The sequence below is a fragment of the Myotis lucifugus genome, unplaced genomic scaffold (genome assembly GCF_000147115.1).
Source record: "Myotis lucifugus unplaced genomic scaffold, Myoluc2.0 scaffold_138, whole genome shotgun sequence".
NCBI lineage: Eukaryota > Metazoa > Chordata > Mammalia > Chiroptera > Vespertilionidae > Myotis > Myotis lucifugus.
Window position 1 is genome coordinate 2698998 of NW_005871186.1, and position 18304 is coordinate 2717301.

General features: G+C 41.5%; 3 protein-coding genes across 3 annotated transcripts; 1 reads left to right on the top strand and 2 right to left on the bottom strand.

The window, feature by feature from the left end:
* Window positions 1-1438: 1438 nt before the first annotated feature.
* LOC102435034 (olfactory receptor 51I2-like) lies at window positions 1439-2383 on the bottom strand. Its single transcript, XM_006094551.1, has one exon. It carries the CDS (start codon window positions 2381-2383, stop codon window positions 1439-1441), a length of 945 nt encoding a protein of 314 aa, XP_006094613.1.
* Window positions 2384-11527: 9144 nt separating this feature from the next.
* On the top strand, window positions 11528-12490 carry LOC102435348 (olfactory receptor 52D1). Its single transcript, XM_006094552.2, has one exon. It carries the CDS (start codon window positions 11534-11536, stop codon window positions 12488-12490), a length of 957 nt encoding a protein of 318 aa, XP_006094614.1. The 5' UTR covers window positions 11528-11533.
* Window positions 12491-15300: 2810 nt separating this feature from the next.
* On the bottom strand, window positions 15301-16776 carry LOC102439991 (ubiquilin-1-like). Its single transcript, XM_006094632.1, has one exon. It carries the CDS (start codon window positions 16774-16776, stop codon window positions 15301-15303), a length of 1476 nt encoding a protein of 491 aa, XP_006094694.1.
* Between the last annotated feature and the right edge of the window lie 1528 nt (window positions 16777-18304).

The window sequence follows — 18304 nt, forward strand, 5'->3', positions numbered from 1 at the left end:
CTGCTGCAACTCCAGCTCTGAGGTCCTGCTGGCTGAAAGCAGGTTTCTGGGGATTGTTTAGCTTCTATAATTGCAACATAGTTGCTTAGAGTGCAGCTCAGAGCTGGGCGGCGGCAGGCGGGGAACCTTGGCTTCCTCCTTCACTGGAGCAAGCAAGCCTCCTGTTCGCTTCAGCTGCCTGGCTGCCGGCCGCCATCTTGGTTGGCAGTTAATTTGCATATCTCGCTGATTAGCCAATGGGAAGGGTAGCAAAGTTACAGTTAATTACCATGTTTCTCTATTATTAGATAGGATGGTTATGACACCAAAAGTACAGCAACAAAAATAAAAATAAACAAGTGGCCTACATCAAACTAAAAAGCTTACAAACAGCCGAGGCCGGTTTGGCTCAGTGGATAGAGCGTCGGCCTGAGGACTGGGGGGTCCCGGGTTCGATTCCGGTCAAGGGCATGTACCTGGGTTGCGGGCACATCCCCAGTGGGAGATGTGCGGGAGGCAGCTGGTCGATGTTTCTCTCTCATCGATGTTTCTAACTCTCTATCTCTCTCCCTTCCTCTCTGTAAAAAATCAATAAAATATATTTTAAAAAAATAAAAAATAAAAAATAAATAAAAAGCTTACAAACAATAAATAGAATAATCAAATAGTATAAAGGTAACCTATGAAATGGAAGAAAATATTTACCAACCATATATCTGACAAGGGGTTGATCTAAATATATAAGAAATGTGCAATTCAATAGTAAACGAACAAATGGGCTGAGAAGTTGAATAGTCATTTTTCAAATAAGACATACAAATGCCCAAAAGGTATATGAAAAATGTCCAATGTTCCTAATTATAAAGAAAATGAATATTGAAACCACAAAAAAATCATTTTACACTGGTCAAGATGGCTTTTAGCAAAAAACAGAAGATAACAAGTCTTGGCAGGGTTGTGGAGGGGTCTGGACCTTACACACTGATGAGAATGTAAAATAGTGCATCTGCTATAGAAAATATGATGAAATTTCCTCAAAGAATTAAAACTAGAACTATCTTTGCCATCATACTAGGGAAAAGAATCCTTCACCCATTGTGGCACTATTTCCACAGTAATAAGTAGTTTTCTTTGTGATGATTCACTTTAAACAATTATAATAAAATATATATTGTGACAAATTTGAGGACTGATTATGAGAATGTACATTTTTTAATTAAAAAAGAAAAACTGAGCAACATTCTTTGCTAAATGAAAACCCAGTTTACCTTGCCAAAACATGTTAATTAGCATCTTAACTAGTACCAGGATATCATTAAGCATCTGGTGGCAGAAATCCTAATAGGTTAGTGCCCAAAAGCAAATTTTAAAAGTCTTGTCAAAATAAGCCTGGAAAACTCAAATTTGTTGAGTAACAGTAACTATCTTCTGAGTCTTGGCCTTTCACCATGATTCCTGCTTAAAACTTGGTTCCCAGTAGTATTTTGAAAAGCCTCTGACGAATCTCCTTGGTTTTGATGGAATAGATGACAGGGTTGAGCATTGGAGGAACAAAAAGATAAATGAGGGACATCAGTGTGTGCACATACTGTGGAGCATGCCGCCCATAGCGAGCTGCCATGGACACACCAACCATGGGCACATAGAAGATGAGCACAGCACACATGTGTGATACACACGTGTTGAGTGTCTTTAACCGTTCCTCCCAAGAGGCAATGGCAAGAACAGAGCGTAGTATAAGCGCATAGGAGATGAGAATTAGTGCAGAGTCCAGACCAAAGGTAGAGATGACAATGAATAGACCAAAAATATTATTGATGGTGATGTCGCCACATGGCAGGCGGATAAGATCTGGATGCAGGCAGTAGGCATGAGAGAGTACATTAGCCTTGCAGAAAGGCAACCTCTTCAGAAGGAAGGGCAATGGGAAAACCATACAGAAACTGCGAATGATAACAGACATGCCCATGCGTGCTACACGGGCATCAGTGAGCACTGTGGCGTAGCGCAGTGGGTTACAGATGGCCACATAGCGGTCAAAGCTCATAACCAGCAGGATTCCAGACTCTGTGAAGGAGAAGAAATGGATAAAGAACATTTGAGCCATGCAACAATCAAAGCTGATCTTCCTTAAGTGAAAGCAAAACGTGGCCAGTACTGTGGGCAGTGTGGAAAAAGACACACCCAGGTCATTCACTGACAGCAGGGACAGGAAATAGTACATAGGCTGATGCAAGCTCTGCTTCTCCTTGATAATAAAAAGGATCAGGGCATTGCCCACAATGGAGACAGTATAGAGGGTGCCAAGGAGCAGAAACATCCAGTGTTGGGAGGTCTCCAGCCCTGGAAGACCAGTCAGGGTGAAAGGAGGAAACTCTGAGCTGTTGTGGGGGTGACCTCCCATGCTGGAGCTATTTCTTAGATTCAATGACCACTCTTCTGTAAAGAAAGGAAAATATGCAATTTTATCAATGGCCTAAGCTTAATAATTTAAGACTCTTATATACTGTCAAGCTGCTAACTTAATGACATTAGTCAATTTTGTTCACCAAATCACTCATTCTTGTGTCTCATTGTCACCAACATTTCTGAAATTGTCTGAGTTTTCTCATTTTTTTTAGCTGGCTAAACAGATTATGTTGCCTTTTCTTTACAGCTGTGCCTATTGCCACTTTGCTCTTTTTCACATTTAAAGCTATGAACTCTTTATGGGCATAACTCTGTTCAAGATCTGAGGCGAAACTATTCTGCCTTCTTCCTGAGCATTCCATGTATTCATCGAACTATTACGTTTTCTTCTTTCCACTCTCTTAGGTTACTGAACATTTACTACCTTATTATGACTCCTCAGATTTTCTACTCCTTTGCAGTCTCTCACTTCTCCCATATATTTGTTCAGAGAGAAGGTGGGTGGAGAAAAAAATATCCGTGCATAGAGATAACCTTCTAGACATTCATCAAATGCACTTGACTCCCATATATCCACTCATCTTTTCATTCTTCTATCATTCATCTTACAATATTACTTTTCTCCCTGAATAACTTAATTTGTTGAAAATATTTTAAAAATATTTTAGGACTGAATAATCATTCAATCATAGTTCATAACCATTAAGTATTAATACTTCTTAATAAATAATTAATAATCATTTTTTCTATACCATGGAATTACTTCTCATCTGTGTTCTCCATCTATTTAAATAATAACATCATTATGACTAAGATTAAAACTCAAAACCCAAACATCACTGATTCCTTTATGTTCTACATTAAACTGGGTAAAAACTGATGAAAATACTGACCCCAAACTGCCTCTGCCAGTACCTTTTTTCATTTCCTTTGACCTTCACTTCATAATTCAGACCCAAGAAAATTCATTCGTTTACCATAATAACAGCCTCCTAATAAATCTCATGCCTCTCTTTATTTCATTCTCTAATCTGGAAGACTAATATTAAATATATATACCATTGTTTTGATTAGAAACCTTGCATGCCCCCTCATTGCCAAGGGATCAAATCCAAACTCATTAGCCTAGAATTAAAGTTCCTCTATGATCAGTACTAAGTTAATATTTCTGATCTCAAATCTCAGAATTTCTTTCCTTGTTCCTCAAGATACCCAGATAGGTCTATTTGCTGTTATACAAATGTGAACCACAGCTCCTCAACTCCCAGAGGTTGCCCAGAACGTGCTTACGCATTCAAACCATCATCCAGGCCACAGGATCAATGATGCCCTTCTTCATGAACACATGGCTGGTCATTACCAGTGGAGGTAACTTCTCCTATCATTTTCACAATTCTAATTTACATCTCCTTCTGTACTTGTTTCTCTCCTTGTCTTGCATTATAGCTGTGTAAGTCCTATCTTTTCTACTGACTTACCAGCTGCAAGAACTCAGCCCTAACTCTTGTTTGGTGTTTTAGTCCAGGCCATGTTGAGTGCAAGGTCTTGACAAGGAGATGTACTAAATTCTCTGATCCCTTCTTGGTTTGGGCTGTCTTTGTTGTAAATGGCAGATGCTAAGAAATTTACCTAAAGAGGCTGTATAGGTCCAAGGGGTGGATGGTTGTGAAAACTCTGAGGAACCAAGAGTTGCATCTCTGAGTTCTAAAGCCTCACCTGCACCCTCACCTCCAGCTTTTTACCTGCCTTTGCTCCTTCATATGCATCAGGACTTCTCTTGTCAGGATGCAATTTTTTTCTCCATTCCATATTCTTAAGATCCCTTTGCTTTCCCTACCCGATAACAATTCCTAAACAGTTTTGGTTGCCTCTGTGTACAATATGCAGACACCTTCAATTTGGAGTCTTTTAGGACTAAGTAAAGTCTTGCCAAGGGTCTTCCAAAGCAGCCAGTGTCTTTTTATATACCTCCCACACCAGATTATTCTGAAAAAAGTGTGGGGGTACTTATTCACTCCAGGGCATCTATATCCAAAGTACCGCCTAATAGAGTGTCTCTGCTGAGAAAGTGGCTTGAAGCAGAAAGCATGGCAGGATTTCAGAGAACAAGAGCGACAGATAGAAAATAGAGAACTGGGAAGGTAATGAAAGTGAAAGCATGCAGGAAAAGAAACAAAAACTAAGACCTGACTCAGATTAGGGACAGCCTTTCCTCCTTTATACTGTCATATTCTAACACTCAGTATTTCTAAACCGGAGGCAGAGTGCCTTAGGCTTGAGTCTAGAGGGTCTGGTGCCCCAATTTACCTACCTGGGATAGCTCCATGCACGGAGGGCTCAGAGGAAGGGAGACCAGTAGTGGGGGTCCTGCATGCCCTGCCCATAGCTTCCAGTTACCTCTGCCACCTGCCTGGCCTGAGCAATATAAGTCTGCCTCCAGGAAACCTCTTGAGCTTATAGCAGCTGAGGAGCTCATGGACCACTGGGAATATGGAACATCCGCAGTGCTCCACAACTCTCTGACTTAGCATTTCATCGCTCATAGAGAGGAGTAGGAATGATCAGAACTAGAGGGACCTGCAAGAATATTTTATGTAGCCCCCCATTTTAGATAAGGGATCATTAGAGCCTAGAAAGAGACATCTCCAATTGATGTAGCTTGTCAGTGGCAGAATATTTAAACCTGGGTCTTCTAACTTAGCGTTTTTACTCTGTAACTATGATCAATATCCATAAGAAATACTGAATCCTGTAAAGAGTTAAGCCACATATAAATTAATTTCAACATCTGAATGTATGAGAACACGTGAAATTCTAACCTGGATCATCCATAAAATTGATCCCAAGCATGATAAGAAGCACTGGTACACTGTGGCTGACCACACACACACAGTATAATTACAAGTCAAATAATAGAAAGGGTTTGCCCAGGTAAGAAGGTGTTGAAAACACTGCAGTATGCTGCCTTCTTCATTTTTTATTAATTGGACACTATGTTTTTTATTTAAATGCAGTACTTTTTCCTCTCCTTTTCCAACTGTTTGTAGAGAAACTTCCCTGGGCCATACACTTGGCTAAGCATCCTAAAGATCTGGTACCAATTTCCCTGTATGTGTTTTGGAGGGATGGTGGTAAGTGGGGAGAGGGAGAGATAGTTTTCCCATTCTCTGACACTAATTGAGTGTCCTCCAATTCAAATAAATTCGGATACTACCCACCCAGAGATAGCATCAGATCCCACTGCTTAAGGGCTCTGTCCCACAAGACTGCCCTCCTCTGATCAATGGAGGGGCTATGGTAAGCCATAATATTACCCCCTGTTGGGAATTGGCTCCTCATAGTGAGAGCCGAGGGGATGCCTCTTGCTATCGATTCCCATGTGCGATTGAGACCTGTTTGAAGAGGCAAGGCAGCACCTCTTCTCCTCTCCTTTCACCTGAGCAGGACCCACCTGCCCCTATACCATGTTTTCTGGATCCTAAGATCCTATCAAGGATGGGTCCTAAGAAACCTCTCCCAGATGAGGAATGTGAATGTCAAGGATCCCAGTGCTAGTAAATGGTAAACCAGGAATAAAATTCATTCTTCTTTTTTAAAAAATACTTTATTAATTTTTTACAGAGAGGAAGGGAGAAGGATAGAAACATCGATGAGAGAGAAACATCGATCAGCTGCCTCCTGCACACCTCCCACTGGGGATGTGCCCACAACCAAGGCACATGCCCTTGACCAGAATCGAACCTGGGACCCTTGAGTCCGCAGGCCAATGCTCTATCCATTGAGCCAAATCGGTTAGGGCAAATTCATTCTTCTTGACCTTCAGCTCCAGGGTTTCTTTACCCCCAAGCCAAGTCCCCAATCCAGGGCCCTCTACTTAGGGGACTTACAGAAGCCAAAATGTAGGGCTGGATAGAGTTGAAGGCAATAGAAATAGAATCATTAATGATACTCAGTATTCACAATGTTTCCTCAATTTCAAGAATTCTGTGGTCACTGTCTCTTTCAAATCAACCAAATTTAGAGAGAAACACTATCTACCCATTTTACAGATAAGAAAAATAAGTGACCAGAAGGTCAAGTTAGATTCAGAAGTATACCACTGAGTGGCAGAGCTGCATTCTGACATACACCATTCATTTACTCAACATCGTCAGAAAACCTAATAATTTTTATCCAACAAAGACCCTGGAGCATACCTCATCTATTTGTTAATCATTATCACCTCTACCTTTTTTTCTGTTTATGCTATCTTTACTATTTGATTGTCTCTCTGTCTTTACCTCTCTTTCTCCAAACTCCCTCAAATATAAAGAAGCCCTGGATGAGTAACTCAGTTTGTTAGAACACTGTCCCCATAGGCCAAAGTTGCAGATTCAATCCCAGGTGGTCAGGGCACATACAAGAATTAACCAATGAATGCATAAATAAGTGGAACAACAAATCAAAATTTCTCCCTCTCTCTTTTTTTTTCTTTCTCTCCCTCCCCATCTTTCTCTAAAAGCAATAAATTAAAAAATAAAGAAAGGAAGAAAAAAAAGGAAAGAAAAGAAGCTAAAATCAGTCTCACTCATCTAACCTTCCCCTGTGGCCACCTGTTAGATCTGAGAGATAAACCTGACCCCTTCCTCTGTACCCCACTCAGATCCAGTGCTTGTATCAGCTTCATCTGTAGTGCTGCAGAGACTTTTAAGTTTTCATGATTACATAATTCCATTGTTTATTTATTTATTTACTTACTTACTTACTTATTTCAAAGAATAATCCATTGATTTTATAGAGGGAGAGGTAGGGAGAAGGAAGATCCTTGTGAGAGCTCAACACCTATCTGCCTCCTGCACACCACCTACTGGCAATCTAGCCTGCAACCTCTCCATCCACAGGATGACACCCAATCAACTGAGTCACACCGGCCAGGGCCAGAATTCTATTTTTTTTTAATTGGTCATTTATAATAATTCACATACCATAAAATTTAATTAAGTGTACAATTCAGTGGTTTTTAGTATATTTATAATGTTGTGCAACCATTATCAGTATCTAATTTTAGAACATTTTCATCACTCAAAAAATAAACTCCATAGAATACAATTAAAAAACTTAAGTGGTAGTTTTATTTTAAAATATCAATATTTACAAAGACTAAACATAATATCCTTTTCTACTATTTAGATAGTAAATGACATTTATAAGTGTCAACATTTTTGAGAGAGACTATATACTATTTCAAAATTATTTTAGAAAGTACCTAAGCAAAAATTGTGAAGACCATTGTTTTGGAAAAATATGAGAATATATAGGTATAGTAGTTCCCTTTTTGCCTTCCATTGTTTCAGTTATTTTTGGTTAACTGTAGTCTGAAAAAATTAAATGGGAAAATTCCAGAAATAAGCAATTTATAAGTTTAAAATTACACCATTCTGAGTAGGGTGACAAAACATTGCACCATCTCATGGGGGACCTGAATTAGACCTTTGTACAGCATGTCCACACTGTATACACTCCCTGCCCATTGACCACTTAGTAGCCGTCTGTTACCAGACTGACTGTTGCATTATTACAGTGCTTGTGTTCAAGTCATCCTTATTTTACTTCGTAATAGCTCCAAAGCTCAAGAGCAGTTTAAACTTATCACAGGTACATATGCATAGAAAAAAGTATAGTATGTATAGAGTTTCGGTACTAGATGTGGTTTCAGGCATCCACTGAGGTCTTGGAACATATCACCCATGAGTAAGGGAGGGAACTACCGTATGTATAAGGGAAAGTTATATAGCACTTTGAAGGTTTTGATTAAAGGAATCCTTGGTGCAAAAACTTGATGTGTGGCTCATGTCAAAGGATATAAAGGGATCTCACTAGAGGACTGATGCTGTTCACTCCCAGGGCTAGCTTTGTGGGCATAACACGTGGACAGTAGCATACGGCCCATGCTCAGAAGGTTCCTGGGTTTCCTTCAATGTCCTGCTTCCATGCTCTTGAAATTCTTAATTTTGAACTTTTATTTTGTGAAATTAATGGGACAATGGAGCATAAAAAATGTCCACTGCCATTTCTTGTCACCCTATTTGCATATAACAGTAGTAATGCCCTACATACACAGATTACCATGGACCTACAATGTATGAAAATGTAGTGAAATTTAGAAGAGAAGGATAGGGGAAAGAAAGAGAACAGCAGGGAAGAGAAATAAAATTGCTAAATTTTATTTCCACCTTCCTTGAAATTTCTCTATGGATAGCTTCCCTTCTTCATTTCTTTCTCCCCTTTTCAGCCTCCCCCTTCTTATTCTCTCTCTACAAATTAGCACCATGGCTTAAATCCCTAGAGTAGACCTATTAGAGTAGGTCCCCCTGGGTTTTCATACATGAGTGTCACAAAGTCAATAAATAACCTCGCTTACTAAGCCCCTTGACCAGAGGGGGCTGGAACTCAGGGCTAAACTGAAGCCACTCACTTGGCTCACAAAATCTAAGGACAGATTACACATTTCAACCCAGACATATCAACACTCAGACACCATTATCTTCAAATTACACTTGTAAAAACAGTTTTTACAACCTGCGCAAAAACAGTTTTCACATCCCTAAATGAACCATTTCACTCAGGTATACAGCATCTGTACAAGACGTTACTCCACCACATACCCTTCCACGCAGCCTCACACTCACATATGACACGGGTCACAGCTCCAACCTCAGCATGCTCAACTTGTAAACACACATCACTCACACAGGATGTTCTTGAAATCAGATTCTTCAAAAATCTGTGTTGAAAGAAAGAACTCAGAGTTCATCTATTGAAGTCTAGGTCTCAGAGGGAGCTCTGAGGAACTCCGCTATCACAGTGACCCAGAGACAAGGCTGAGTGAGACAAATTTGGGGGGATGCCCTATTCCACCCAGAGGGGTCCTCTGGCTCTCCGTCTTTTCCCCATGCATTTCCATGGGAAACAACCTTGCTTGTACCTGATCTTCCTGGTACTCCCATCCACACAGGCTCACGGAGTAGCAGTTTCCTCATAATAACTATTTGCAACCTTCCTTTGCAAGCAAGAATAAGCTAGGGAAAGGGGGAAAAGCAGATATAGTGACTCTAACCCTCCACCCTCCACCACCTAAGCTTCTTTCCTCTAGTGGCTGGAGCTATTTGTGAAGTCTCCAGGCAAATCAGAGGGATGCTCCACTTTGTCTCTGGAATTCAGATGAGAAAAGTGATTGCAGCATTAGTTACTGATATTAGAGTGCCTTTGCAAAAAATAAAATAAAAGTAGCAAATTAAGTGTTGGCCAAACAAATGGATAGTTAAGTGAGATGAAAACACCAAATGTTTAGTCATGAGATCTAAGACCTAATTTTAGTTCTGACAGTAACAGGCTTTGTGATCTGGATTATATCAGTTCACTCATCTGAACTTGGACTTCTTGGCAAGACAGAGGTGAGTATGATTATTATATTCTATATTACTTCCAAGTGCAGCTATAAGACAAAGACTTTGTAAAAATGTGGAGGGCATTGTTTTTGGTATCCAAACTTTTAAATTTTACTTACTTTACTCTTTCTCAAACACACAAGCTGTGTGAAATAAGTAAGCCAAGTGTTGTCATTCTCAATTTAGAAATGAGAAAATTGAGTTTCAAAAAGTTCATGAGACTTAACCAATGCTAATAATGACTAGTAGAAAAGCTGAGACAAGAATTCCAATGTTCTTGTTTTTTTTCAATTACAATTTACATTCAATATTATTCTGTACTAGTTTCAGGTGTAGAGCATAGTGGTTAGATAATCATGAACGTTAAAGAGTGGTCCCTCTGATATTCCAAGTACCACCTGGCCTCAAAAAGAGTTTTTACAATATTATTGACTATATTCCCTATGCTGTAGTTTACATTTCTGTGACAATTCTGTAGCTACCAAGTTATTGCTTTTTATAAATCAAGATTTCCCAGAAAAGGGGAGGAATTGTTTCAGTCACATACTAGTAACACGTGATAGAATCAGGACTAAAATTCAGGATTCAGGCATCCTACAAAGGATTATTTTAGGTATATAATATTACTGAGGGAGGATTACATAATACCAGTACATAATTAGTCTCTACAACAAAAAATAATTCGTTCTTCCAGGATGTCTACTGTTGGTAAATTCTAGGACATGCCACTCACTCCCTCAATCTGCCTGTATCATCAATTGACATTTTGATCAGGCCATTAATCCAACCATTGCATTGGTGAGTGTACAGTACAATGAACTGACTTTATCATAGTTAGCAGTTCTGTCTCCCTAGCTAGCATGTCTGATACATCTTTTACTTTCCTTCATGGTAACTTCATGCATGATCAAAACACTGTAGTTATTTAATCATGAGGCATTTGAGTATATTCACGTTGCCTAGCCTCTTTGTAGGCGCTATAAGTGAGATATAAAAACAAGCCATTTGGCATATATCTGGGCAGATATGTTACAAACACAGATTAAGCCATTAAAACAGTATGACATTGAGGCAGACATCAATGGTATATTATTAAGAGTTGTCATAATTGAGTCTTTTAGTGAATACTGAGCAAAGTGTCTAGGTACAGATAGAGCCATGTTGTATGGAGGTTGCAATTGTGTAAAGGCATAGTACCAAGCTCAATAGACTTTTGCAGAGTAGTGAATGAATAAAAACTATGACTAAGACTAAGGACTAAATTAGAGTGGGAAGGCTTCTGGGAGGCTTGCCTGGTACTTTAAAACTAAAAAGGTAATAAAAAATAAAGAAAAGGGGATCCTTGGAATGGAATAGCATACACTAAAAAAATAAACAAGAAATTTTTTCTAGATATGGACAAAAGAGAGTAAATGATGTGCAGGATGTGGTAAGAAATAAATCTGTAAGGATTAGACAAAGGAAATGCTTATATTCTTAGCTTGGTGCTTGGAACATAGAATTCAAAACATGAATTTTTAATATAGAAAATGGCAGATGACAGAATGGATTATGTGTAATAGTATCTGTTAAGATTCTCACACACATTAATACCAATAAATATTTTTCTCAGACTAAAATGGATTACTCAGAGAAAGATCATCATTTTATGTGAATGAACCAAATACTTTATGTTATAGGACAGGTGCACTATCACCCTCTTTTATTTGCCAGGCAGAATGTCAACTTCCAACATTAGTGATGACAGTCTCCCAGCCACGCTTTTTCTGACAGGGATCCCAGGTCTGGAGCGGGCCCACATCTGGATTGCCATTCCCTTTTGTGCCATGTATCTGGTAGCACTGGCTGGGAATGCTTCCCTCATCTTGGTGATTGCCATGGACAATGCACTGCATGCACCCATGTACCTCTTCCTTTCCCTTCTCTCACTCACTGACCTGGCTCTCAGCTCCACCACTGTGCCCAAAATGCTGGCCATTTTGTGGTTCCATGCTGGTGAGATTTCATTTGGTGGATGCCTGGCCCAGATGTTTTGTGTCCATTCTATCTATGCTCTGGAGTCCTCGATTCTTCTTGCCATGGCCTTTGATCGATATGTGGCTATCTGCAACCCACTGAGATACACAGTCATCCTCAACCACACAGTCATAGGCAAAATTGGCCTTGTTGGGATATTTCGTAGTATAGCCATTGTCTCCCCCTTCATCTTTTTATTGAAGCGCCTGCCCTACTGTCAGCACCGTGTCATGGCACACACATACTGTGAGCATATGGGCATTGCTCGACTGGCCTGTGCCAACATCACTGTCAATATTGTCTATGGGCTGACTGTGGCCCTGCTGGCCATGGGCCTGGATTCTATTCTCATTAGTATCTCCTATGGTTTTATACTTCGTGCTGTCTTTCGTCTTCCATCCCGTGATGCCCAGCACAAGGCTCTGAGTACCTGTGGCTCCCATCTTGGGGTCATCCTGGTCTTCTACATTCCTGCCTTCTTCTCCTTCCTCACCCACCGTTTTGGCCAACACCGAGTCCCCAAGCATGTGCATATCTTTCTGGCTAATCTCTATGTGCTGGTGCCTCCTGTGCTCAACCCAGTCATCTATGGGGCTAGGACCAAGGAGATTCGGAGTCGACTTCTGAGACTGCTTCGCTTGAAGAAGATTTCAGTATGAATTCTGAGAAAAGGTTGGAAATAAGAAGAATAAATTTGTATGGTAGCTATCTAGATGCATTTGCATGTGCGGAGACCTATGATATGAGAAGAATGTTTTTAAACACTGTTATTTAAATTTATACAAGTATGCTATGCTTTATTATATGTGCATGACCTAAAAAAGAAGAGAAAAGGCCAGGTGAGTTGGAGATATCAATAATCACAAAAAAGTATCTTTTTTCTGAGGCTCCTTGAGCAATTCTGAATAGCCCAGAAAGGTGATTATATTTTTAATTTTGTCTCAAAGGTATCTATGAATTGCTAAAGAGGAAGTCAGTTGCTATTCTGAAAGGAGTCTGGATTTCATTGTGGGGCTATTCTACTTTGAGTTCAAGTAGAAAAAAAATAACATTTGAGGTAAATTGAACCTGAGTTTTAATATTTTGAGTAATTCAGCACACAAGGTCTAAAGTCAGAATGCCTGGATTTGAATCCTGATTCTTTTACTTGTTTTGTGGCCTTGAGCTTATTATTAAATCTATGACAGTATCTCTTAATGTTGTGGTGAAGAATAAATAAATTAATGGATGTAAAAAACTTACAATAGTGCTGAACATGTAACATGCTCAATAAAATAAATATAAGATGAGAAACTTATGTAACCTCTCTGAATATTATTAGCCAAGTTATAATCATGGAAGGCTTTTCATATTATATCCCTTTACAAGCTCATTATTATAACTATATCACAACTTTAAAATATTTAGACAGTGCTTGTGATATGAGTAGTACTCATTAAAACTGCATTTTTCTCTACTGATCTTCCATTTTAAGATCCCTTCCTTTTCAACCATGGAGTAATTTCTTATTAAGAACTCAAAGAAGATGGCTCAGGCTTCAAGTGCCTTTTAAACTATTTTTTATTGCTTAATAACCTCAATTCTAAAATGCACAAGTCCACAGATACTTCTCCCAGTGGCTCAAAATTATGTTGTTATTTTCTGCATTTTAAATTAAGAGCCTGTGATGTAGAGAGGCTAATAGTCCGAAGGTTATGCATTTGTACTGACATATATTACCCAGTGTTTTATAATAGAAATAAGTGTCATGTGTGGATACAGATAAACTTGAACTTAAATCTGACTTTCTTATCTACTAGCAGGTGCATAAATTAGGGCATACCATTTAACCAACCCCAGCATTAGGAATGTGTTCATCATTGTGCCTGACATAAATTAAGCTCTCCATAAAAATTGGTGATAGTTGATAGCATTTGGTGGGGCTCAGTGTCTGTGTCAACCCATGAACCGGGAGGTCTTGGTTTTGGTTCCTGGTTGGGGCACATGCCCAGGTTGTGGTCTCGAATCCTGCCATGTTGGATATTCTTGTTTCTTTTTGCCCGGAGTCTGGCTCTTTCAGTGTTTGCTGAGGAGACTTTGAACTGGACTTTGATTCAGCTTTGGTGAGATCCTGAGCAATTACCCTGCTGAGTTCTCCCCAGTGTCATAGCCCATCCCCAGCACTAGACTTCACCACTCCACCCCCCAACTCCCATCAGTCTACATGTATCTCTTACAACACACACACACACGCACACACACACACACATATACACACATACTTTCTTGTATAAGTACGATTTAAAAAGAAAAACAAATCCTTTCCTCTGAGCCCTGATGAAACTCTCCCTACTCCCTCTTTCTGCCGCCTCCTTGACTGCCACATTATTTTATTTTATTTGTGCTTATTTGAAGCATGGGTAATTTTATCCTTGTGATTTGGATTATTCTCTGAGCTTTTCCTCTCTAAATGAGTTTCTAAACTCCTAAAGAATGGGAAACCTAAGTTGTTCCTTCCTCTGTGCCAGGGCCACACAGAAAACACTTCCTGCTCACTGACTTCATGGGAACAGATTGATCCTGGCCCTGGATAGTGTAAAGCTAAGAACACAAACTCTGGAATCAAAGAACTTGGGTTTCTTTATCCCTGTCAACCACAAACTGTGTGACCTTGAGAAAATTACAAATCAAATAAGGCATGCTCCAGCTGCCTACAGTAAGTCACCTCACTAATAGAGCAGAGGTTTACAGAAGATAATGGGTGGATTGGGAGAGTACTGATGGCTCAGTAAGATACTGGGACCACAGAATTTAGAAGTCGTGGAGCTGAAGGAACCTAGGCCTCTGGTTCCCCCATCAATCTCAGAAGAGCAGGATCCTGGCACAGGAAGATATAAAAGGAAGAGCCCTAGCTGAGAAGAAAGTTAAACATCTTTTCTGTAATACCAGGAGACCGGGCCTAAAGACAGAGAAATATGGTCAAAGATTGGGTGGCTTCCAGAGGTTGTAAAGAGAGCCATGGCTTCCTGGGGGAGCAAAAGCCAGGACTTCTTCAGAGTCACTCAAGTTGGAATAGAGGTGGCTCACAGTGACGATGGTAATGTTGGTGAGGAACTGGGTTGCCAACTGAGCAGGAGAAAAAATACTGAAAAAAAATGCAATTTCCCCACTTCGTTTTCAAATTTAGAAAGTACTCTGAGATTAAGGATATGAGAAGATAAAGCCCAAACCCAAGACCATTTAACATGGTCATTTCCTCCCCCAAACAACATTCTCTTTGCCCACCTATCTCAAAACGGACATCACACAGGCCATCCAAGCAATCTTTTTTATGTAGAACAGGCTTGGGGAGTGAGGGAAGGACTGTTCCCATGTGCACACGATCTGAATAGGAGGAATTCCCAAAATAAGCTACTTCCCTTCCCTTCCCCTTTTCCTTTCTCCACCTCCCTCTCCATGGGGTGGCATGGTGAGCATCAGCTGAAGGGACCTAGACCTCTGGTTCCCCCAGCAGCCTCTCAATGGCAGCATGGAGGTCTCCATCTGTGGCCATCAGGGCCTGCAGGTTGGCATCACGATTAGCAAAGCCCATGGCCTTCAGATGCTCCAGTTCTTGCTGGTACCTGCTTTCAGTGGGGAGGGTTGAGGATTGTGAGGATTGGGTAGATTGGGAGCAGGCATTGGCCAGTGCATGGAGAAGCTGGAGAACAGCCATAGTGGGTTGCACAGGGTCTGTTCTGTGACCCTGTCCTGCACCCTTCATTTCAGGGGCTCCTGTAGTCCCATGGGGTCTACCAGGGCCCAGACTGGGCACCTCCCTAGACAGTATCTGCAGGCCCTTTTCTATCTGTATCAATGCTTGCAGTGCTCGTGGGTTGGTGAGGATGGGAAGTAGTGGTATATGATGTCGCAGAGGGCTGCCAGTGGCCAGCTGGCGTAGCAGAGCTGGATTTTGTTGAAGGACATGCATGGCTCTACGCAAAACGGAGGGTGAGGGTCTCAGCTGACTGGTTAGAGTGGCTTTCCCTGTGGGCTGCTGGCCATCCTGGGAGGAAATTTCATGGCCTGAGTATGAGTCCTGCATACCGGCCCTATACCCTGAATTGGCCTGGGTGGAGACCATGCCCCTGGCCTGGGCAACTGCTCCTGCACTGACCTCCTGTGCCAATGGCCTGGCAGGCGCAGAGGCAGTGGTGGTGTCAGTACTGCTGTGAGCATTGGCCTCCCCTCTGCAAATCCCTGGACCTGGGTTTTGGCCTCTGGAAGCAACCAATGGGGCCAGAGTGAAGAGCATGAGCTGCTGGATGTCAGAGTAGACGGGACGCATAGCATTATCACCACCTGACACTGCCTTCAAGGCCTCTAGCCCTTGCTTGTCTAGAGCTGGCTCGGGTTTCTGTACTGGCCTTGAGGATTCAGGAACATGGCTAGTATTGGCTGGTTTCTCACTTGCCAGGCCTTGAACCAGAGGGTCTTCCAAGAACTGCACCACAGGCTCAGGTGCAGCCAACAGGAGTTGAGCCAGCTGGCCAAAGAAGTCAGCCAGATCAGGTGAGCTCCGGGCTAGCCAGAGCAGCCTGGCCACCATTCCAGCACTCTCTGAGGTGGAGGGTTCAGAACCACGGGTACAGTTGCTGGTGGGGTCTGGCAGAGTTCCTGGACTGGACAGAGTTCCTTTCAGACGGGTCCTCACCACCAAGTGGACTGTAGTTCCATCAAGGATGCCACGTTGGCTCAGAATATCTTGATCCCGGAGGATCTTTCCAGTGAAGATGAGCACCAGCCGGTCAATGTTACAGTGAAGGCGCTTGGAGATCTGTTTCTTAAAGTGACGGACACTGCTATTTTCTGCCAGCATAAATTCCTGACAGTCCTGCGGGGTCTTGACAGACACTCTGATGATACGCGATGGCTCTCGACCAGACACCAGGTGGCTGTCCCCTGCTTCTTCCCTAGCCTGTGCCATATTTCCTCGAGAGAAGATGCAGGGCTACTTGAGGAACTTGTAGAATCCTAGATGTAGCACTGAGCACACCTGGGGGCAGGGACCAGTAGGTGTCCAGTGATGTCCTCTCACCCACGTCCTACAAACAGCACCTCCCAGTTTACCCCTGCAGCCACCTGGCTCCCATAGGGGTGGCAGCTGCCCTTCTCCAGAGCCTCCAGAGCCAGCCTTACGGGATAATGATGTCAGTGATGAGGTCACAGTTGAGGCTTGAATGGGGGAAGGGCAGAAGTCTCTACCACCTGCCTTAGGTTGGCTCTCTTTATGATTTTGATAGGGGCAGAAATAGGATACTGGGGACCAGCTATAATTGTAAGACATATTAATCATGCTCTGTTAACTGTGATTGTTTTGTTCTGACTAAAGAAGGCATATTCTTTTTTTCTCTTTTTTTTATTAAGGTATTACAAATGTGTCCTCATCCCCCCCATTAACCCCCAACTTCCTCCCCGCCCCCGCACACTCATGCTCCCATCCCCCTGTTGTCCAAGTCCATTGGTTTGGCTTATATACGTGTATACAAGTCCTTTGGTTGATCTCTTCCCCTTACCCCCGCCCTCCCCTACTTTCTTTCTGGGGATTGATAGCCTGAACTTGGCTGGGTGTGGTGCGGGACCTGGGAGCTCACCTGGAAATGCAGCTCATCCTCCCCATCAGGGAGCTGCCTATTATCATGGAAAGATTACCAAAAATGCTGGTCCTTTGAAGACTCCCAGCCTTTGCATACCTGCAGGTCTTTACAAATATCCAGACCTGTAAACTGCCCATTTGGAATACCCTTTGCCTACTTCCCCTTGTAATTTTTGTCTTCTACCCAATAGAAGCAGCTAGCTTATTATGGTGGGGTGCAGAGCAGATTTTTTGTGGATGACCTGCTGCTCTCCCATACTGACATCAGTAATGGAATAAACACTCATATGATTCAACTCTGTCTCTGCTTAATTGGCTCAAGTAGTGACAGCAGCATGGACCCAAAGATTGTCTGGTTACAATTTGAATTCAATAGCAATATGAAAAAGTAATGTTTCTTTTTAGAAACATGTTTTGCCCCAGCCTGTTTTACTGTTGAAAAGCATATCAATTGAGTTGGATCAACAAATATAGCTGAGTAGAAAAGGCAACTATAGAACCAGCTTAATAAATACTGATTATAGTCACCTATCCTCACTAGATGACTGTCTAATGACCATGAACTAGTCAAGACCACAGGTTCCCATTTCTATATGAACAGAATGAAGACATGTATAACTAGTCCATCCAGCCTCAATTTGGGGTCTTGAGAGCAGCTTGCATTTTTGAGAACTACAAAGCTGAGTAACCCATCTACCTGGTTCTAAGAAAGACAGCATCATGTTCCCCAAGAACAAAAGATAAACTATGATTTCAATGCTCACAGAATCAAAACTGAAACAAGAAAAATTGTGAGACAGTAACAGTTTGATTTCCAGTCTTTATGACTTAACAATTAGATTTAAGGTATATGTGAGGA

Coding starts and splice junctions, on each gene's coding strand:
- LOC102435034 (XM_006094551.1), bottom strand. CDS start 2,383: ATGGGAGGTCACCCCCACAACAGCTCAGAGTTTCCTCCTTTCACCCTG.
- LOC102435348 (XM_006094552.2), top strand. CDS start 11,534: ATGTCAACTTCCAACATTAGTGATGACAGTCTCCCAGCCACGCTTTTT.
- LOC102439991 (XM_006094632.1), bottom strand. CDS start 16,776: ATGGCACAGGCTAGGGAAGAAGCAGGGGACAGCCACCTGGTGTCTGGT.